The 22,771-nt window shown below is 39.6% G+C and overlaps 1 protein-coding gene across 22 annotated transcripts in view; it reads right to left on the bottom strand.

Annotated features, from left to right (window-relative positions):
• DLGAP1 (DLG associated protein 1) overlaps positions 1-22,771 on the bottom strand; it is an 893,154-nt gene that overhangs the window by 46,968 nt on the left and 823,415 nt on the right. For 17 of the 22 annotated variants that reach the window (XM_053902453.1, XM_053902455.1, XM_053902456.1 and 14 more), the window contains 2 exons: positions 20,802-21,175; positions 8,532-8,623 (listed from right to left, as the gene is read on the bottom strand). In XM_053902453.1, coding sequence (XP_053758428.1) covers positions 8,532-8,623; positions 20,802-21,175 — 466 coding nt within the window. The remainder of the gene's footprint in view (positions 1-8,531; positions 8,624-20,801; positions 21,176-22,771) is intronic. The other 5 variants (XM_053902457.1, XM_053902459.1, XM_053902461.1 and 2 more) reach the window with 1 other exon arrangement.

Genomic DNA, 22,771 nt, shown 5'->3' with positions numbered 1-22,771 from the left:
GGATTCTGGGAGCAGTGTGAACATAAGGTTTACGGCAGGGTGCCTCAGCATTGTTTATAAATTTTCACTTATCTCCCGATTTTCAGGATAGTAACGGTACCCTCAACTGTGCTGCTGTCCTCCAGACCTGAGACTCTTGGTTTCAGCCTCTGAAGAAGAGAAACCTCCAGTCTTTTGCCAGAAAGTCTTTTGCCAGAAAGGCTGTCACCCTGACTCTGTGGGTACAGTTTTTGGCTCCTTCATCCCTACTTTTCTGAGCGCCAGTGCTGTTAGGCCCTGTGCCTTTTGTGGGTTCTGAAATGCTAAGTTGAATTGTATCTTGGGTGTCTGTGTCACTGGCTTCAGATTCTGCTCTCCCTGGGCAGCTGAAGTCAGTTATCACCTCTCTGTCTGCCTCCCAGCTTCCAAAATATCGCTGTTCTTTTCTCTTCCCTCGTTCTCTTTATCCTTTGGGCAGTTTATGCCCAAACAAGCAAAACATCCTTAAACTGCCATTTAGTTTCAGAAGGGCTCAAAGATGATATGTGTATTTTTTCCACTATCTTTAACCAGAAGTCAATCTAGAAATAATGTAGATATTCACCAGAGCGAGAGAGGGGAAGCAAATTATGATTCATACTTATTCTTGAATAGTGTGTAACCAAAAGAAATATTTGTTGTGAATTGTTAATGAGAAAGCTTTTGTTATAACATTAATTCATTTTATTTTTAAGTTTATTATTTTTTTAGTAATCTCTACATCCAACGTAGGGCTTGAACTCATGACCCTGAAATCAAGAATCCATGCTCTTCTGACTGAGCCAGTCAGCCACTCCTAGTTGATTTTAAAATATCACTAAATTTTATTTTATTTTTAAGTTTTTTTTATTTAAGTAATCTCTACACCCAACATTGGGCTCAAACTCATGACTCTGAGATCAAGAGTCCCGCGTGCTCTTCCGACTGAGCCAGCCAGGAGCCCCAAAATATTACTAAATTTTATGCATAGAATGATTTTAATAACTTTCAAAATGTTCGTGTCAAAAGTATGGGTAAAAAATACACCCCTTTATTCATGGTTAATGAATAAAACTATGGGGAATTTCATTTCTGTAATTTATACATTTTCATAATGTATAAATAGTATCTTACTTATCATTAATTAGACTCAATAACGCACAATTATTATAGAAAAGATAGATAAGGCTTAACACACACACACACACACACACATACAGATACACACATAGTTTTTTCAACGTTCCAAGGCCTGTCAGAGAGGTATAAACTGTCAGCGTGTTGCTCTGTTTCTTCCTCCAGGTGAATTTACATACCGCTTTTAAAATGAAAATAAATATATTCTTCTTTTTTTGTGTGTCCGCCGTGACAGTGTTAAAAGTCACTAGCGGGGTAAGAAAGTCTTAGGCGAAAGAAGAAAGGAAGTATTGTATGAACCACGGTTAATACACAATTGTTCCTTGGAAGGAAAAGGGAGATCCCTGGGAGCCTCTTCTCTTTTCCACCTTAGTAAATAGGAAGGATTGGTTTACTGGATGTGCTAATTATCAGCTTGAAAGACAAGAAGACTTCATGCAAATTCCTGGGGAGCAGTCAAAAGGATGGGAGAGAATGGGAACAGGATGCTAGGAGACACTGGGATCCAGAGCAGCGGGTGGAATGGAGGTGTTGGGAGGATTTGCTGGCTTTGCTTGGGATCGGTCCTGCGTGTCAACAACTACTGTATGCGGTGTGGATCCCATCGGACGGTGTCGCTGGCCCGCCCGGGGAAACGGGAATTGGAGAGAGACAGCTAATGTTTGACCGAGATGAGAAATTGCTTCGTTGGCTTAAGGGAAGCAATCTTGTTTCAAAACCACATGCATTCGTTATCCCTGGCTGGGCGCTGCCACAGCATTTAAACCAGTGACCTTTAGACGGCATTCCTCAACGCACGGTCCCCACCATGAGGTAGCCCTGGAGAGTGGATGTGGCACATCTACTGTGGATGGCATTCTGAGGATGTCTTGGCTGTCTGCAAATACACCGGCAAGACATCGAGGTTCCTCTTTTCGGAGCAGAGGCGTTAACTTAGCGCATTTTACTCTTTACTAATGAGTTATTAACTTACTCCTTTTGTTTGAATGTGCAGCAGTGAAGAACACCTGGATTGAAAAGTCTAACCTTCAGAGACCAATCAGGCGGATTTTGCTTTGTTAGTTTTGGTTCCTAAATTGTGATGGATTCAAAAGGTGATAATGAGTTGCTTGGCCTCTTACAAAGCCTTTTAATCTTCCTCTCTTTGTACGATCTCTTTCTTTTTCTGGCTCTATTTTCTTTCTCTAGCTTTTTTGTTAGGTTACTGTTGTTTATCAGTCTGTCTATTTGGGGAAGGAAGAGATGGATTGTATTGGCCTTTCGACGGGAAAACAACAGTCTCATCCTTATCACTAGATAATTGAAAAAAATTCCCTTACTTGTCACTAGGTAATCTCTAATGCCCAATTTTGCTTTTTTAAGATCCTATCTAAATGAATTCTACCGGCAAAATTGCAAAAAAGGAATCCTAATTAGAGACAGAATTTATAAGTAATCCCTGTTTGACAATGGATTTCTTTTAGAGAGGTTGAAAACAATCATTAACATCAATTTAAATGCTTATTTACTTTACAGTGGTTAACTATAAAGTGACCTTTGAAGAAGGGTATATTTTGAAAAATTAAGCAGGAAGGTTGGGGCTGCCAGACCTTTTGGGGATGAATTTGAAATAAACCACTCAGTGTACTGAGACTGACCATCCTACAAACTTCGGTAACTCATTAAATATTCAACTTTTTCAGAACATGATGAAAGCGGCTCATTTGAAATTTTTGGGTTGCTGTTAGGTATGTTCAAATAATATAGTATTTAGCATTACTGTAGATGGGCAAGTGTTAGGGTGTTTATTTGATAAAACAGAATAGTTGGCTGCAGGAGAAATGTTTCAAGTAAAATTTTAAAATTGAGACGATTTTCTCTTATTTTTTAAGGAAAGGTGGTAAAATTGTTTTCTTGAGACTTCAGTCTTCAGAGAGATTCTACCTGGGTACATAATAGAATAGGAAACACTTATATGGTACTTCCTGTGTGTCAGGTATTTTTCTAAAAGTTTTATACGTATTAAACCACATACCCCAGGAAAACCCTCTGAGGTTAACACTATTGTCTACCACTCCTTTGTTCTTAATTAATAAGCTTTGTTTTTTAGAGCAGTTTTAGATTCACAGCAAAACGGAACAGAATGTACAATGATTTCTTATATACCCTCTGCCCCTTCCCCCACCCCCAGACTCCCCCCCACCCTTTGTCAACATCCCCTGCCAGAGTGGTATGTTTGTTATAGTGGCGAACCTATGTTGACACATCAGTACCACCCCAAATTCATAGTTGAGTTGAGAATTCATTCTTGGTGTGGTACATTCTTTGGGTTTCGACAGATGTATAATGACATGTATCCACCATTGTAGTTCCGCTGGCCTAAAAATCCTCTGTGCTCTGCCTATTCATCCCTCCCTCTCTCTTAATCATTGTTACTATCTCAGTAATTTTGCCCTTTCCAGAATGTCTTGTAGTTGGAATCATACAACTGTCTTTAAAAAACAAAACAAAACAAAACTTTTTTAACGTTTATTTATTTTTGAGACACAGAGAGAGAGAGTGTGAGTGGGGAAGGGACAGAGAAAGAGGGAGACACAGAATCTGAATCAGGCTCCAGGCTCTGAGCTGTCAGCATAGAGCCTGACACAGGGCTTGAACTCATGGACTGTGAGATCATGACCTGAGCCGAAGTCGCACTCTTAACTGACCGAGCCACCCAGGCCCCCCAGCTCATTTCTTTTTTAATGCCGAATAAAATTCCATTGTCTGGTTGTACTACAGTCTATTTACTCATTCACATATTAAAGGACGTCTTGGTTGCTTCCAAATTTTGCAATTTTGAATAAAGCTGCTATCAGTATAGTGAGGGTTTTGTGTGAACATAAGTTTTCAACTCCTTTGGGTAAATACCAAGGGATTGTGGGATTGTATGGTAAGAGTATGTTTAGTTTTATAAGAAACTGCCAAACTATTTTCCAAAGTGGTTCTATCATTTTGCATTCCCACCAGCAATGAATGAGACTTAATGTTCCCTTACCAACATTTGGTGTTACCAGTGTTTGGGATTTTGGCCATTTTGATACATGAGTAGTGGTATTTCATTGTTGTTTTAATTTTCAGTTCCCTAATGACATATGATGTTGAGCATCTTTTTATATGCTTGCCACTTATGTGTCTTCTTTGGGGAGGTGCCTGTTAAGGTCATCTGCCCATTTGAAAAAAACTTTTTTTTATATTTACTTATTTTTGAGAAAGAGATAGAGCACGAGCTGGGGAGGGACAGAGAGAAGGAGAGAGAGAATCCCAAGCAGGCTCTGCACCACCAGCCCAGAGCCAGACATGGGGCTCCATCTCACTAACTGTGAGATCACGACTCAAGCTGAAATCAGGAGTTAGATGCTTAACTGACTGAACCACCCCAGTGCCCTGGTCTTTTGCCCATTTTTAAAATCAGGTTGTTTGTCTTATTATTGAGTTTTAAGGGTTCTTTGTATATTTTGGATAACAGCTTTCTATTAGATGTGTCTTTTGCAAATATTTTCTCCCAGTTTGTGGCTTGTCTTCTCATTCTCTCAATAGTGTGTGTCAAAGAGCAGAAGCTTCAAATTTGAATGAAGTCTAGAGTTTGTCAATTACTTTTTTTCATGGATTATGTCTATATTTTGTATGTTAAACATATTATATACTGTATTCTTACAATAAAGTAAGCTAGAGCGGTGACTGAGTGGTTCAGTCAGTTAAATGTACGACTCTTGATTTTGGCTCAGGTCTTGATCTCACAGTTTGTGAGTTTGAGCCCCACATGATTCTCTCTCTCTGCCCCTCCTGTGCTCTCTCTCTCTCAAAATAAGTAAAATAAACCTAAAAAAAAAAAAAAAAAAAAAGAGTTGTGTGCTCCCAACTGAGCCAGCCAGGCCCTCCCAAAGAACTTTTTAACTTTCCTCACAAGGCTGGTCTACTGACAACAAATTTTTTCAACTTTTGTCCGAGAAAGCCTTTATTTCTCCTTCACTTTTGAAGGATAATTTTGCAGAGTACAGAATTCTAGGCTGATGGGTTTTTTTTTTTTCCTTCAAATATTTGATATTCCACTCCATTCTCTTCTTACTTGAATGGTTTCTGAGGAAAAGTTGCATGTCATTTTTATCTTTGCACCCCAATAGGAAAGGTGGTGATTTTTTGTTTGTTTGTTTGTTTTGTTTTTTGTTTTTGTTTCTTTTTGCTTCTTTCAGGACTTTTTCTTCTTTGAATATGATATCTCTAGGTGTAGTGTATTGGGCATGTATCCTACTTGGGCTTTTCTGAGACCTGGATCTAGGTTGGATGTCTGACATTAATTTGGGGAAATTCTCAGTTACTGTTTGTTTAAATGTTGCTTCTTTTCCTTTCTTTCTTTTCCTTCTGGTATTCCCATCATGCATATGTTACCTCTTCTATAATTGTCTCATAGGTTTTAGAAATCCTAATTTGTTTTTGTTTTTTGTGTTATTTTTTTCCAGTTTGCCTCTTTTTGCTTTTCAGTTTGGAAGTTTCTCTTATTATACCCTCAAGCTCAGAGACTCTGCTCAGCTGTGTCTAGTCTATTAATGAGTCCATTAAAGGCAGTCTTCCTATTACAGTACTTTTAGTCTCTAGCAAATCTTTTTTATTCTTCCTTAGATTTTCCATCTCTTCACTTACATTATCCATCTGTTCTTACATGCTGTCTACTTTTTCCATTAAACGACTTAGCATGTTAATCATAGTTTTAAAAAATTCCTGATCTGATCATTTCAATATATCTGCTGTATTCTGACTCTGGTTCTGATGCTTGTTCAGTCACTCCAAACTGTGGTTGTCACTTTTTAGTATTCCTTGGAAATTATTGTTGAAAAGTAGGCATGGTGTCCGGGGTAAAAGGAACTGTGGTGAATAGCCCTTTAGCAGTGTGATGGTAAGGGGTGGGGGAGGGGAAGCATTCTGACTGACTAGGTCTCAGTCTTTTGGTAAGCCTGCCCCCCCGGGCTGTGAACTTCAACAGTACTTTTCTCCAGTTTCTCTCCACCTTATGTAAGGGAGAAGGGCTAGAGGAGTTGGGTACTTCCCTTCCCCCAGGTGGGTTAGACTCTGCTAAGACTTCAGCAGGTTAGGCTCTGGTGAAATAGTTTCTCCTGAGGGCAGATCTCGTTAAGAATAGAATGCTCCGGCATCTTCAAAATGGCTTCTGTTCTTTCTGCTAGAGGAAGCCCCAGGTGATTTTTCTTTGATATTCACTGTGACAACTTGGTAGAGCTCTTGGAGGTAACTTACAAAACTGTGGAGTACCCCCCTTTGCCCCCCATTACTTGTCCCCTGAAATATTTCACTCCAGACGTGTCCTCACTGAGCCTCTGGCAATTTGTCAATACATTTTAGGTGTTCCTACGCTGGCACTGCTTCCCAAGAGGTTTGAGCTTGTGGGTTTCTACTTCAGTATTTTCTATATCTGTATGTCTTTGTCTCCAATTTGAGGGGCAGTGGTTTGGTCTGTGACCTCGCTTCTCTGACTGATTTAAAAAGAACTGTGGCTTTTTCAGTTTGTTCGGCTTTTTACTTTTTAGGACAGAGAGATAACTTGTAAATTCCTTGCATGCTGGGCCAGAAACCACGTATAAGGAAACCAAGGCACAAAGCTATTTATTAATTTAAGGCCCCCAGTTGGTATGTGGTACAGCCAGGATTTGAATCTAGGTAATCTGGCTCAAGAGTCTGTGCTCTTAACCACCATACCATTGAGGAAAACAAGCAAGTTGGGCAAGTGGGGAAAGGATGAATATGTTTTCTTACCATGAGATTGATTGTTCATGTCTCTTAAGCTACATTTTCAAAAAATCTTCCTTAAAGGAAACAAGTGTCAGAGGGTTGACTTGTAGTAGATACAATCAGTAAATATTTTAGAGTGAAAACAAAAAAATCACTGCTAAACTGACCACCTTTGTAGATTACGGTTCAGTCTGCATCCATCTTTAGGGGCAATACACAAATATTACGTGTTTAACTTTTTCACTTAGCATTATATCATGGGGATTTCCCCATATTTCGGTATCTTTTTTACAAAGTACATTTAATAGCTGTATGTTCTACGTTGGTGATGTACTAAAACTTACAAAAATAATATTCTCTTATTGTATGGCATTTGGTAATTATGGTTTTTCTCTTACAATGGTAGATAATGTTCAGCAATTGTTTCCCTTCCTTTGAGTAATTTCATTCAAGATAGCTCCATGAATGTGTTTATTGGGTCAATGGGTACAGATACGTGTATAACTATTGCTGACTTTTGTCGTATTGGTTTCTAGAATGGTTGTATCAATTTTCTGGGCTTCCAAAATGGTATAATGATATAAAATGTTATATATACATATGTTGAAAACCTCTTACATGCAAGTGCAGTGTCAATACAAGAAGGCTCTAAAATGGCACCACTTCCATAAACGGATGCATGACCTTTTTCCAGATACTCAGTTTATATTGCATCTAGCCTGGCATGTAGGAGGCATTTCACAGATAGTTATTGGATGGATAGATGGATAGGATGGATGGATGGATGGATGGATGGATGGAGGACATCCAACTGATTCCTTCCAATCAACATACAGAAAGTTAGTGGCAAAATTGAGATGATACTCTGATTTGTAAAATAGAGCTCTTTCTCCTGCTATCCCTGTGGTTTTACTGCATTCACCAATATATTTTGTATGCTCAGTATGTGCAAAATGCTGTTCTAGAAGCTGGGGTCCTAGTATCAATAAAACATAGCTCCACCCATCGCTTACCTCACAGTTTGATCGAGAAACTCACAGACTTCTCTGGATCAAATTCTCGTTCATAAAATTAATGTAGTGACCTCAGAAGTCCCTTCTAGTTTCTGAAACTCTAAATTTCCCAATTCTAGATATTAAGACTCTAGAGTAAGATTATTTCAAAGAATAATCTAAAAGAACTGGTGGTTCAAGATAATGGTAGGTCTTCTCTATTTTCTCTTTCCTTCCTCCTTTCCTAACCTCCCGCCTTCTTGCCTTCCTTCCAACCTTCCTTTTTCATCATGCAATGCATACTAAACAGCAGATAAAATTCAATGTTAGGAATAAGATAAGTCCTCTTCTCTTAAAAAGTCTACAGTCCAAAGTGGGAAGGTTTTTTGAAGAAGAATAGTTTAGCAACACAACAGTACTACACACAGTGTTCATGTGTATGTGAATGTGATGTGCTTACTCTAATATTCTACCTAAAACTTAAATTGAGTGGTCTCCAGTATTAAAGCAGAGGAGGGAATCTGCTAAATGCTTCCAAAAGTTATGGAAAATACCATTGAGTCTTGAAGGTTTATCTTGGGGGAAGATACTGGTACCGTACTTGCCAATATCAAGACGAAAGAGAACAAAGGCAAATGGACTCACCACTTCTCTTCTTCTACTTGCACTCCTACGGACTGGAACTTACTGGGTGCTTTATTCTCCCCTGTTTTGTCAGGCTCTTCAGCATCATCCACCTGAAGAAATAATCAAATAAGTAGAGGTGCCCCATTTTAGTCATCTTGCTTGAGAAACAAATGTCACATTTTGTCAGAAACATTAGTACTGCTGGAATGTTTTGTGACTTGTAGCCTTTTTATTCAACATTTATATGTTTGATGAGGGCCATCACTACGGGGTTGGCATATGCTTTGACTCTGCTGATCTTAGTAAAATGAAATTTTGTGTACTCCCCAGATAAATGTCTATGATGGCTCCTAAGATTTGTAAGTGGTGCTTACCTGTGAACACTGCACTAGAAAGGAATACTTACTTCCTAGAAGCGTGTTCTTGGAAGTTTTGAATTTGCAGATAACAAGATACAAAAGAAGAAAGAAATTTCATTTATTATAGTTAGAATTGTTGATATTGAGAGATTTAGGTATCAACTTTTTAAGATAAACTGTATAGTATCTTCATTTTTTCCCCCTTAAACTAAGAAATTGACTTTCAATATCAAGCCATGATTCCTAAATAGCTATGTATAGACTACAGCTCACATAGAAAATGTATCTTTATTTATTTATTTATTTGTTTATTTATTTATATGTTTATTTATTTATTTTGACAGAGAGAGAAAGAGAGCATGCTTGAATAAGGGAGGAGAAGAGAGAGAGAGAGAGAGAGAGAGAGAGAGAGAGAGAGAATCCCAAGCAGGATCCGCCCTGTCGGCACAGAGCCAGATGCAGGGCTGGATCTCATGAACCTTGAGACCATGACTGAAATCAGGAAACCTTAGCTGAAATCAAGACTTGGACACTTAACCAACTGAGCCACCCAGGTGTCTTGAAAATGTGTCTGTATTTAAATGAGAAGCTACATGACAAACCTAAACTTGAAATAAATGTTAGGACTATTCAGAGCAATTAGATTCTTTTCTTCTTTTTTTTCTGTGTATTTAATAGATTTCTTTTTCTAAATATAAAAGTAACTTAATGTAAGTTACATGAAATTAAAATATGTAAATATATAACGTAGAAAGGTAAAGCCCCCCCAAGAATCACTTTCAAGCCTTTGAAGCATTTTTGTCCCTCTATTAATATGTGTACTATATATGTAATTGATTATTAATACTAAATATATGCAGATGAAGTTACACTATATATATTTTTTCTGCAATTTGCTTTATTCATTAATACTGCTATCCTTTGGGTATTAGATCACAGCAGTAGATACAGCTCTATCTCAAGCCTTTTGTTTGTTACATAAATATTCCCTTTAATGACTACATAAGCAACATGGGCAACATGGGCAATTTTCTCCTTGTTGCTATTATCTAGTATTACAATTAATATTGCACATGTATCAGAACAATTAGAACAATTGTGCACATGTTTGGGAAAAATCCTTAGAAGTTGAAATGTTAAATAGAAAGGTGGGGAGCATGTTCAACAGTAAGGGATATTAATTGCCAAATTGCTTTTCAAAGCATTTATCATCTTGCCATAATTGGTGTATGGGAATATCCATTTTCCTATATATTCACTAACACTAAATATGGCAAACTTTAAAATTTGTGCTAATATCACAGGTGAAAAATATTTATTGGCCTCTTGTGCTTTCAACTGTAAATTGCTTATTCATATCCTTTGCTAGTTTTTGTGTCTTTATCCTACTGAGTTCTTTTTTATTTTCTTCAAAAGAATTTTTTTAAGTGTTTATTTATTTTTGAGGGAGAGACACATACAAAGTGTGAGCAGAAGGGCAGAGAGACAGGGAGACAGAATCTGAAATGGGCTCCAGGTTCTGAGCTGTCAGCACGGAGCCCGACACGGGGCTTGAACCCACTAAGGGTGAGATCATGGCCTGAGCTGAAGTCTGACGCCGAACCCACTGAGCCACCCAGGGATCCCATTATTTTTAATTTTCTTATTTGTAGAGCCTGTATCTTATGACCCTTCATCACTCTTTCTTGGTTATATATACTTTAAATATTTTCTCCCAGTTTATCATTTGTCTTTTATTTATTTATTTTTAAGATTTTATTTTTAGGTAATGTCTGTATCCAACATAATCCTGAACTCACAACCCAGAGATCAAGAGTCCCATGCTTTACCACTTGAGCCAGCCAGGTACCCCTATTATTTGTCTTTTAAACTTTGCTGTTATTTGTACAGAATCTTAAAATTACTATGTAGTGAGGGGTGACTGGGTGGCTCAGTTGGTTAAGTGTCCGACTTTGGTTCAGGTCAGGATCTCAGAATTTGTGAGTTCACTACTATGTAGTGAAAACTTTTATGGCTTGGAAAAGCCTTCTTTACCCCTGAGCATATTTTTTGTTTTTTAAATGTATTAAAAACATATTTTATTTATTTATTTTTCAGAGAGAGAGAGAGAGAAGGGGCAGAGAGAGGGAGAGAGAGAATCTCAAGCACAGTGCTGAGCCCCAATGCTGAGCCAAATTCATGAACCGTGAGATCATGACCTGACCCAAAATAAAGAGGTGGCCATTTAACTGACTGAGCCACCTAGGTGCCCCAAAGAGCACCCCTTTTTAAAATTTATTTATTTATTTTGAGAGAGAGAGAAAGAGAGAGAATGTATGCATGCATGCTCATGAGGGAGAGGCAGAGAGAGATGGTACCCTGAGTGTATTTTTTAAAGTTCTCTTGTATTTACTTTTATGCTTTCATTTTTCCTTTTCATAATTAGTTCTAAAATCCATTTTCCGGAAATGTCCATGTGTAAGAAACAAAGTAGAAATTAAACATTTTCCCCCTATATGGATCATCAATTGATCTGGCTCCTTTTATTTACTAATTCATCTTTCTGATCTGAGATGCCAACTTTATGTTCTACCCAACTTCACCCATACGTTTGCATGTATATAGTCCTGTTTTAGGTCAATTTTATAATAAATCTTGATATTTTCTATGGCATAACTCTTGCTGTAATCCTTTTTTTTAATGTAATTTAAAAAAATTTCTAGGTTATTTTGCGGTATTAACTTCTAAATACATTTAACATCAAATTGTCAAATCCCTTCTCCCAGCTTCTACCCAGTGATAAAAATCACATTGGAGTTTCTTTAAATTTTTGTATACCTTTTTGTTTTGTTTTGTTTTTTGGTATGCTTCCTGTCCAGCACAGAGCCCAACATGAGGCTTGAACTCATGACCTGAGATCAAGAGCTGGACACTTAACCAACTGAGCCACCCAGGTACCCCTTTTTTTTATAACTTTTGGGAGAATTGCTGTCTTTACACTATGGGGTATTCTCATGCAGGAATATTGCATAGTTTTCCAATCATTCAGATCTCTTATGTATTATATAAGGGAAGGTTTTAGATTGTTTTCAGGTAAGTGTTATACATTCTTTGTGAAGCTCAATCCTGTTACAGTTTTTGGTACTAATGTGGATGGGCTCATTTTCTGTTTATCAGTGATGTATAGAAAACTTACTGATTTCTCTGTATTTATATGGTATTCTTTCACTCTACTGAATTCTACTGATTTTTCCAGTGATTTCCATTAGATTTTCTAAGGGGACATGCGTATTAGCTGCAAATAAAAGCACTTTTACTCTTTCTTTGGAATGTTTACACCTCATTTCACATTCTTGCTTTGTGTATTGGCTAATAAAGGCAAATAGTGCTGAATAAATACATGAAAACAGGAATCTAGATCTAGTTTCTGAATCTAATTGAAATGTCTTTACCATTTCACCTTTATTTTTTTAATGTTTTAAAAATTTTTTTGTAACGTTTATTTATATTTGAGAGAGAGAGACAGAGCACGACCAGGGGAGGTGCAGAGAGAGAGGGAGACACAGAATCTGAAGCAGGCTCCAGGCTCCATGCTGAAGTATAGAGCCTGACACGATGCTTGAACCCATGAACTCATGATCTGAGCCAAAGTGGTATGCTTAACCAACTAAGCCATCCTGGCACCCCTATTTTTTTTTTAATTTTTAAGTTTATGTATTTATTTTGAGAGAGAGAGAGAGAGCAAGCAGGGGAGGGGCAGAGAGAGAGAGGGGAAGAGAGAGAGAATCCCAAGCTGTGCGGGGCTGGCAGCACAGAGCCTGATTCTCACAAAACCACAAGATCATGACCTGAGCCAAACTGAGCCACCCAGGCACCCCCAGAATTATGTTTATTTGATAAAATATATCAAGAATCTTGATATTTTTTCTTGTATTATTAAATACTTTATTTTTTAAAAAGTATTTATTTTGAGATAGAGAGAGAGAGAGCATGGGGGAAGGGCAGAGAGGAAGGGAGAGAGATTGAGAATCCTAAACAGGCCCAGTGCTGTCGGCACAAAGCCCCAGTCGGGGCTCAAAATCCCAAACCGTGAGATCATGACCTGAGCTGAAATCAAGACAGACACTTAGGGGGCGCCTGGGTGGCTCAGTCGGTTAAGCAGCTGACTTCGGCTCAGGTCATGATCTTGCGGTCCGTGAGTTCAAGCCCCGCGTTGGGCTCTGTGCTGACAGCTCAGAGCCTGGAGCCTATTTCAGATTCTGTGTCTCCCTCTCTCTGACCCTCCCCCGTTCATGCTCTGTCTCTCTCTGTCTCAAAAATAAATAAACGTTAAAAAAAAAAAAATTAAAAAAAAAAAAAAAAGACAGACACTTAACCTAGTGAGATACCCTGGCGCCTCTATTATTAAATACTTTAAATGAAACAAGAATTATTTGCTTCTTGAAGGTTGGGAATTTTCTGTGAATTTATCCTGGTGTGTACCATTTCAGGGAAGTATATTTTTTACTTTATTTGGCAATGTATTCTATGGTTATTTGATTTCTTCTTGCTGGTTTTATACTTCCTCTTACATTAGTAATACTAATTTACATGTACGTCTATTTTATTTAGACCTTAAAATTTACCACCCTAAAATTGCCACAAGAATTTTTTTTAATGTTTATTTATTTTTGAGAGAGAGACAGAGAGAGAGAGAGCAAGTGAGGAAGGAGCAGAGAGAGAGGGAGACACAGAATCTGAAGCAGGCTTCAGGTTCTTCAGCACAGAGCCCAACATGGGGCTCAAACCCATAACCTGTGAGATTATGACCTGAGCTGAAGTCAGATACTTAACTGACTGAGCCACCCAGGTGCCCCACAAGAATTTTTTATAATTTTTTAAAAAGCTTTCTTTTCTTTAAAAAAAAAATTTGCTTTTAATGCTTATTTTTGAGAGAGAGACACACAGAGTGTGAGTGGGGGAGGGACAGAGAGAGAGGGAGACACAGAATCTGAAGCAGGTGCCAGGCTCCTAGCTGTCAGCACAAAGCTGGACGCAGGGCTTGAACCCATGAACCCCAACACTATGACCTGAGACAAAGTTGGACACTTAACCGACTGAGCCACCCAGACACCCCCATAAAAGCTTTCTCATTTCTGGGGCATCTGGATTCTCTCTCTCTCCCTGTCTCTCTGCCCCTCCTCTGCTCATGGGTGTGCTCTTTCTGTCTCCCCAAAATAAATAAACATTATTTATTTATTTAAATTTTTTTGATTATTTATTTATCTTTGAGAGAGAGAAAGACAGAGCATGAGTAGGGGAGGGGTAGAGGGAAAGAGAGACCCAGAATCCGAAGCAGACTCCAGGCTCTGAGCTGTCAGCACAGAGCCCGACATGGGGCTCAAACTCATGAACTGCAAGATCATGACCTGAGCAGTGAGTGGAAGTCTGGCACTTAACAGATTGAGCCACCCACGCACCCCTAAATAAACAGTTTTTTTAAAATGGCTTTCTCATTTCTAATATTGTTGAATTTTGTTTTCCCTGTCAATCAGACTTATTTTTTTTTTCTAAAGAACTGATTTTGTATCAGTCTGACTTCAGCTGTTTTGCTGTTGCTCTATCTTCCAATGCATTTATCTCTACTTTCGTCATTAATAATTCTTTCTAATTTATTGTTCTTTTCTAGTTTTGTGAATTGAATGTTTTGTTTATGTTGCAGTATTGCTTAACTATGAAAGAACTTAGGGCTATGGATTCTGAGATCATAGGTATGGTCACAACCCACAGTGATGATTTATAGGACTCTCATCATTTATTTCACAACAATCTTGAATTTCCTCCTTCACCCAAATGTTATTTAGAATATTTTTTAATAGTTTCAAGTGGTTAGCTTTTGTTATCTTAGTGTTAATTTCTAGTTTTAATACATAACAGTTGGGAACCATGACTGTAATATCTCTTCTATGTGGAATCCATTAAAATTATCTCTGGAATTTTGACTTGAGATACGTCTCCCTAAAAATCTCTTCCTGAATATGCATTCATTCTGATTTCAAGGACATCAAAATAAAGTTTACAAAGTCTGAATATACCGAGTACATTTAAAGAAAAAACTATTCATGACATTGTTAAAGAATGGCAAGGTACACTTTCTTCAGGGGGACTATTGTGATCGGCCGAGGGACCGCAGCAGGATTTGAAGTGTGGGAGAGAGATAGAGCTTAACTCCAAATGCAACACGAAAAAGTGGGAATCTATAGCCAAGAAGCAGGGTCGGGGGTTGTCAGTGGTGGAAAATTACAGAGAGAAAACCTCAGGGATGAGAGAAAGCCTCACAGGGACCTTGATAAAGGCAGGCCGGGTTGATCAGACATCGCTGGGGGATGACAGAGGATGAAGAACATGATCAGATATCCAGGGGATTCTGGCTAAACCGATTTAGCAGGATTCTCACTGAAATGGGGTGAGAAGATGCAAAGATGGACACAGAAGTACAAAAGTCGAGGCCTAGTCAGGAGAATTCAGAGCAGCCTGACCACAGTCTGGCCAAGGACAGACTCATTAGCCATACTATCTGCACAGCTTTCCTTCATTGGTTTAAGTCCAGTGATTACAAATCAGAAATGATGTGACCTCTTTATTTCTCAAGGCCCTCTTTTAATTAATAGTAACAACTCACTTGGTTTGTATCATTCCGAAGGACTCGGCTTGGCAGTCGGCCTCATCTTTTTACATGGGCCGTAACACATACCTCTGTACATTTGGACAGGCATTACAGGAAATAAGTAAGTAAATCTTAGGAGCGCCATCTCAAATAACTAAATTTTCGTTTATTTTTCATTCAGAAAATGAGAAAACAATCACATGTTATGCAATGTGAAGATTAAGCTTCAAGCTCTTTTAGGTTGTTTTACAACGTAAGTTAAATGATGATGGAGGGAAGTCACAACCTAACATCTGGAGGTGGAGGGGTCAAGGTCCAAAGCTACAATGTGAAACTCATCTGGAGCTGAAGATTACTCTCGAGAGACTAAAAGATGGTGTAACCTCCCACTGCTACTGGCTACCTTTGGGGAAGGGAGTAGGAATCAGAAGTAGAAAGAAGTAGAAAGAAGAAGTACATGGGATGCCTGGGTGGCTCAGTCAGTTAGGCGTCCGACTTCAGCTCAAGTCATGATCTTGCACTTCGTGGGTTCAGGCCCCACGTCGGGCTCTGTGAGGACAGCTCAGAGCCTGGAGCCTGCTTCAGATTCTGTGTCTGATTCTGTCTCTCTGCCTCCCCTGCTCGTGTTCTGTCTCTCTCTGTCTCTCAACAATAAATAAATGTTAAAAAAAAGTTTTTAAAAACAAAAGAAGTACAGAATATTTTGTTCTGTATACTTTCAAACTTAATGAATCCCCTTTACAACAACAACACCATATGCATATATTACTTATTTTGTAATTTGAAGGGAAAAAAAATTACCCTTAACATTACCCTTGACTTTTTAGAAGACATACAACTTTGCTCTAAACCTGAAGCAACCAGTTATCCTCTTCCCATCCGCCCACCACTAGACCACCAGAAAAAGCACCGGATAAAGTAGTTGACTTGAGTTTTGGAGCCATATTATAAAAAAATACATACTTCAAGATATTCTAGAATCATATTTCGTTCCATGAGATGTTCCCACTAGAACAGCATGGGAACCAAGACTACAAATTCACCCTACCCATCTTAAGCTTTTTAATACACTTGCTCATGGTTTATTTATTTATTTATTGGACAAAGTGCCTTTTTCTGGTAACTTACTTATTGTCCAGCAGCTCCAGGCCCATATTCTGTATCCCTCTGCTTTGTGGCACGGGGGCCAGGAATCGGCAACTACATTTCCCAGGCTTCGGTGCTGGCCAGCTTCGAGTTATATTCTAACAATGGAAGGTGGGAGGAGAGAAGGGACTTTCTTCCTATTTCCACCTCCTGTGGGCAGTGCTCCAGCTCGAGTGCACAGCTTTCAGCCGCTTTGGCTCATACACCAGATGCACTGCTCCCTGGCACGTCCCAGCACCAGCTGACCACACCTGCCTCGGTGGTCCGAGGCTGGCTACAGTGGGGACTCTCCCCTGAGCTCCTAAATTCTGGGAACCCCACCTTTCCCTTTTTGCTCCCTTAGTTCTGGTTGGCACTGGTAATTGCTTAGTCCATCCCAGTATTGCTCTTTCAGCCTTTCCAACATTATGTATCAAACTGCCTCTGTTTGATAACTGAGCATGGTTTCTATTTTCCCGAGTGGGATTCTAACGGGTTCCACGTGGCTATGCTCATGTCAATGAAAAATGCTTAGAGTGTCAGCCAAAGTAGGACGCTGCAGCTTTACTGTATGGGGTAGTAGCAAAATTACCCAATAGAACTCTTCCTGAAGATGCATGGTAGGTATTTCCCATAAGAACCGTGATCCTCAAGGCAGAAAGAAAGCGAGAAAGAAAGGAGTCAGGGGTCTCAAGGATGGGAATGGAGGGCATTGTACGCTGTGCTCCAGCCCTGCGCCACCTATCTAAACCCACAGCTGATTTGTATCAAAGTGTTGTCATCTTCCAAGGTTCAGTCATTGTATGTACATTTATCTTTGTGACCTTGACGCCCTTAGATCCCCAAATGCACAAATGTCACCACTCTTAGATAGTACCTAGGGTAATCCACTTAAATTTATGAAGCGACTCTCAAAATGTTTAAAGGAATTGCAAAGTTAATTACATCTCCATCCTGAAAAAATTAAGGAAGCCCTTGGCAGATGATAACATTTCAGCATATTTGGCTAATTATGGTTTGAAGGGAAGGGAAGGTTAATAGTAACAACTGAATCTAATATTTGTTGGGCCCACTACACTTCAAGCCTTACATATATTATATCAGTCCATTTTTACTACATCCTATAAGGTACCCTGTGGAATAGTGACCGTTACTGCCAATTTCCAGATGAGGAAACTGGAAATATTACGTATTTGGCCTAAACTCACACAGGTTGCAAAGGACATGATTTTAGTATTAACTATTCGTCATGGATTAAATTCAAAATGTTGGGAAAGGTTTGGAAACTCTGACCCTAAAGAAGTAAATGGTGGGAAAGAGTCCAAGATCCTGGTGTTCTTCGTTTTGGGGATTAAGATTTAATTTAGAGAAAAGTGTCATGAAATTTGGTGACTATTTTACGCCTTGAATTTGTACTTATTTATTATTTTCCATCAAAGAAGTGGTGTAGCATGGTCACATTAAACATCAAGGTCCAATCTAGGCTCTGTCAACATAGGCTGTGTGGCCTTGGGCAAGTCACTCAACCTCTCTGTGTCCTCATGTATACTGTAGAGATGGTAATCCCACTTATGCCCCAGGGTTGTTGTAACAGTAGATGAGACCACCACGTCAAGTACTTCGTACTTCCTTATAATGTCTACAGTAGTGAACAGTGTGAATGGAAGAAAAGGTAGAGCCATTTTTTCACTCACTAGAATATTCAAACATTTAAGAAGCGCGATGGTCTCTCTCCTCCCCAACAAACAAAACAAAACTCTCCTCCCCAACACTATATGTGGATTTCAGAGTAGTTCTATCTTACTGGGTGAAACTAACAACACAATATTTGGTGGATTTCATGTGTATGAATGCTTTATTCTGAGTAAGAATTATTTGGAGAAAAACCTCTGAGACCAACGGGCAGACCTGGGAGGTGATTAAGATAGATAGATAGATAGATAGATAGATAGATAGAAGCTTTTAAATAAAATGAACAGTAAGACTGACAAACAACTATCTTTTTTTTTTTTTTTTTTTTTTTTTAGGATTTTATTTTTAACTGATCTCCACACCCCACGTGGGGCTGGAACTCATGGCTCTGAGATCAAGAGCCATGTGCTCTACCAACTGAGCCAGCCAATAATTGTCTGTAAAATATGCTATTTTTAAGTGCAAAATGGCAAGATATATAATAGCCTGAGGTATATACTAACCTCTGGGTATAAAAGGGGAACAAATCAAATATGTATTTGCTTGAATATGCACAAAATAGGTCTGTATGAGATGCAAATATTGGTTGTATTAATTTCTTCCTGCAAAGAGAACTGATGGGCTATTAAATAAGAATGGGCGTTGGGTGGGGAGTGCCTGCGTGGCTCAGTCAGTTAAGTGTCTGATTCTAGAGTTCGGCTCCAGTCATGATCTCACGGTCATGGGATTGAGCCCCGTGTCCGGCTCCGCACTGAGTGTGGAGCCCACTTAGGATTCTCTCCCTCTCTCTCTCTCTCTCTGCCCCTCCCTGTTTGCATGCTCTCTCTCCCTCTCTCTCAAAAAATAAACGTTAAAAAAATAAGAATGGCAGGGAGACTAGTCACTGAATGCCTTTTTACAACTTTTGAATTTTGAGCCAGAGGAATATATAATCGATTGAGAAATGATGTAAAATACAGAAGAAACTGAACATTAAGGAAGTAGAAGAAAACTAACATGACTGGGTGCCAGTTATGTGCCAGATAAGGAAGGTCAATTTTTCTTTTATCCTGGGTAAAATATACACAAAATGAATCCTTCATCTTAACCCCTTCTCAGTGTGCAGTGCCCACAGCATTAAGTACATTCACGTTGTTGTGCGACCATCACCATCATCCACGTCCAGACTTCTTCCATCGTCCCAAATGGAAATTCTGGACCCCCCGGGAAGCTGAAATTTGTAAACTCAATCCTCAAAATAATCCTGTGGGGGACAGTTAAGGAAACAGGCTCGGGAAGATCACGTCATTCGCCTGGCACAACACGGAATGCCGGCCTCTGCTCTTCCCTACTCCTTCAAAGCTTTTGGGCAGTAGGGAGAGCAGTTAGTTCCTGGGGGGAGGCAGGGGCAGGCATGGGGGTGGAGGCTGGCTTTGGGCATGTGCCTCCTGCTGTGTCGCCTAGTATCATGCACCAATGCCACAAGTTCTTTTAGGAAACTTGACAACGTGCGCTATGGTAACCTGTAGGTTATATATATATATATATATAAAAAAAGCATTTGACTCATTGCTACTAGACAAATATTGCCCTTTAGAAGTGCACTCTGCAGAATGCACTGTGAAAATAAATCATCGTGAAAACCTACCCCACGCCTGGTTGTTAGATGTGCCTTAGAGTTGGTTCATTGTGAATAGATTTATTGGCCACCACGTCAGGAAGTTATTATTCAAAGGGCACCTGCATGATATGGCACAACAAAAAAGGGAGAAAAGAATGACTCTTCTCCATTGAGAGAAGGAAATTTCTAGCTGGGTAAGCCAAGCTGAACAGATGTGAAAAACAAGAGTCGGCTTGATCTTATCTCTGAGCAGCAGAAAACTCTGGGCTGAACTGAGAAGCCTGCTGAATTATCTACCATTTTTTGAAATGCATGATTAAATAACCAACAATTATGCTGAGACTAATGCACATTCTTTGCTCATGATGCTGTGGTGTGAGTGATCGCTTTCTACATGACCAGTCACTTTGGTCTTCCTCTCCCTCACTCCCACATGTATGAGAAGTGATTCACATTTTTGTTCTCATGTGGTTCCTCAACAGTGCTGAACATACTGTAACACAAACCCATAACCCGGGTCATTCTTGGATGTCCACTCCTTTTTTGAGAATCAAAACGTGCATTAGGAATTGAGGGCACTTTGTGTTTGATTGTGTTTGTTTAATTATCCTAATGCTTTGAGTCACACATTCAATTTAGAGAACAAAAAATAATCTAACTTAGAGAACAAAAATAATCTAATAATGCCCACAGACAAAATATCTTCATGATTTTTAGATTCACATTTAACAATGTAGGAGTTCCAGAGCCAATCATTCGAAACTCTGGTCCCGCACGTGGCTCTGTCGTCCAAAAGGGGCAGACGGCACATCTTCTGGAAGAACAATAGTGTTACATTTCTTGAATTTTGGGTCCCTATTTCAAAGGACAGAAAGGGAGGCTGTTACCTGTATCCCAATGGAAAGGCATCGATTTTTCTTAAAGTGATCCTTCTTCCTGTCCTCTGTGGTGACAGTGGCTATGGTGGTCGTGGTAGTGACAGTGGCAGGGTTGTTGCTCATGTGTTGACTTGCAGGGCCGTGGATCTGGGCATTTGCAGCTTCGATGGCGGCTGTCAGAGCCTTCATACTGTCCAGGCTCTCCGTGGAGTTGCTCAGTCCAGACTGGCTGATAATATCTCCTCGCTGGCCCTGTCCATCCATGTAGGCATCCTGGGCAGACTCTGTGCTACTCTGGGCTGTGATAGAAATGAAAGGTTTCGTGGTAGTTCTGGGTGGGACTGGAGGTGGTGTCTTCTTATATGTTGTAATGCAAGATGACACTGGAAGACAGTGAAAACAAAGACACTGTGATTTCTGTGTGGGTTTTAATTTCTGTATTGTAACTAACATCCACTGAGAATCAGGGCACATGAAACACACGAAGACATTGAACATGAAAACAAGTCCATTGATTGAGTAAGTGAGATCCCTGCTTAGAGGGGATATTTGGGCCTCCTATGAGGTGACATACCCAGAAGACTGAGGGGGAAAAAGACTGAAAAACACCAACCTCTGAAATGAAAGTTTCTGAAATGGAAATTAAATGAATCAACATAAAATAGCCATCTGTAGAAATCTTCACAGGCAACAGTACACCCAGAGAGATAATACATGTGTAGATAAACCCAGGGTAGTGTCTGCCTTCTCAGGAATATATTAAATACAGCTAATGTTAAACAAGGTAACTCATTGGAGAAGATTGCGGTGTTTGATAATAAACATTGAAAAAGGAAGGAGGAAAGCAAAGAGTTTTGAGCAAGTGTGATCTAATCCTAACAACAGTGGGAAGCACGGCGGGGGGGGGGGGGGGTAGGTGGGTGGGGGGAGCTGTTGGGGGTGGCTGACTCAGCTGTCTCAGCTTCCTGGAGCTCTGGTTTACTGGCACTTGGTTTCTTCCTTTCTTTCTCCCTCCCTCCTGTCTCTCCCTCTTTTCCTTCCTTTGTCTTTTCTCTCCCTCTAGCCCTCTTATTTCTCCTTCCCTTCCTTCCTTCCTTCCTTCCTTCCTTCCTTCCTTCCTTCCTCTCTCTGGATAGATGCTCACTATAGAAACTACTCTTCTGAATTTTTTTGTTGTTGTTTCTGAGCAGAACTATCTTCTAAGAGGGAATACACTGCACAAAAGTCTCCTATTATAGTCTCCCTTGTTTCCAAATCTGTGTTGGGGGGTGAAGTGTGTGGGTAGCTTATAGGAGACTAGTCCCTAAAATTCTGTCCTTCAAGGCAACTTAACCAACTTAGGGGCCTGTGTCTGTGCAGAAAAGTGTCCTTTCTGGACTTGTGCAATTTAGTTGAGGTCCCCCCTGAGGCTCTGGCTAAAGTGGCCTCTGGTCTTCTCTCCAACTCCCTGATTATAATTCTGAGGTTATGTGAAGAAGCCTTACACACTGGTTTTCGGCCTTGTATTTGTGGAGCATGATGTACAAAATACAGATCAAAAAGAATGTTAAAGTTTTCAAGTGAATTCCCTGCCAGAAAAGAACAATTCCTTAACCAACTTTCTAAAGACTTTTCTTAAGTCATCTTTCAAAATGATTCAAGTTGGGGCGCCTGGGTGGCTCAGTTGGTTAAGCAACCCACTCTTCTTGGCTCAAATTATGATCTCACAGTTAGCAAGATGGAGTCGTGCATGGGGCTCTACACTGATAGCGGGAAGCCTGCTTAGGATTCTCTCTCTCTCTCTCTCTCTCTCTCTCTCAAAAAAAAAAAAAAAGCTTTGAAAGATAAAAAATAATTTTAAAAAATGATTCCAACTATTGCGTTTCCATCACTTTCCCGGCGATGCATTTTCCAATCACAGCAAATGGTCACTCTTACGCCAGATCAGCTACTCCCGACCATACAACCCCAACTCTGGTTTGAGCCACCACTTTGGCCAC

This window comes from Panthera pardus, unplaced genomic scaffold (genome assembly GCF_024362965.1).
Source record: "Panthera pardus isolate Hobbes unplaced genomic scaffold, ASM2436296v1 HiC_scaffold_15, whole genome shotgun sequence".
Lineage (NCBI taxonomy): Eukaryota > Metazoa > Chordata > Mammalia > Carnivora > Felidae > Panthera > Panthera pardus.
This window is presented reverse-complemented; position numbering and strand designations above follow the sequence as displayed.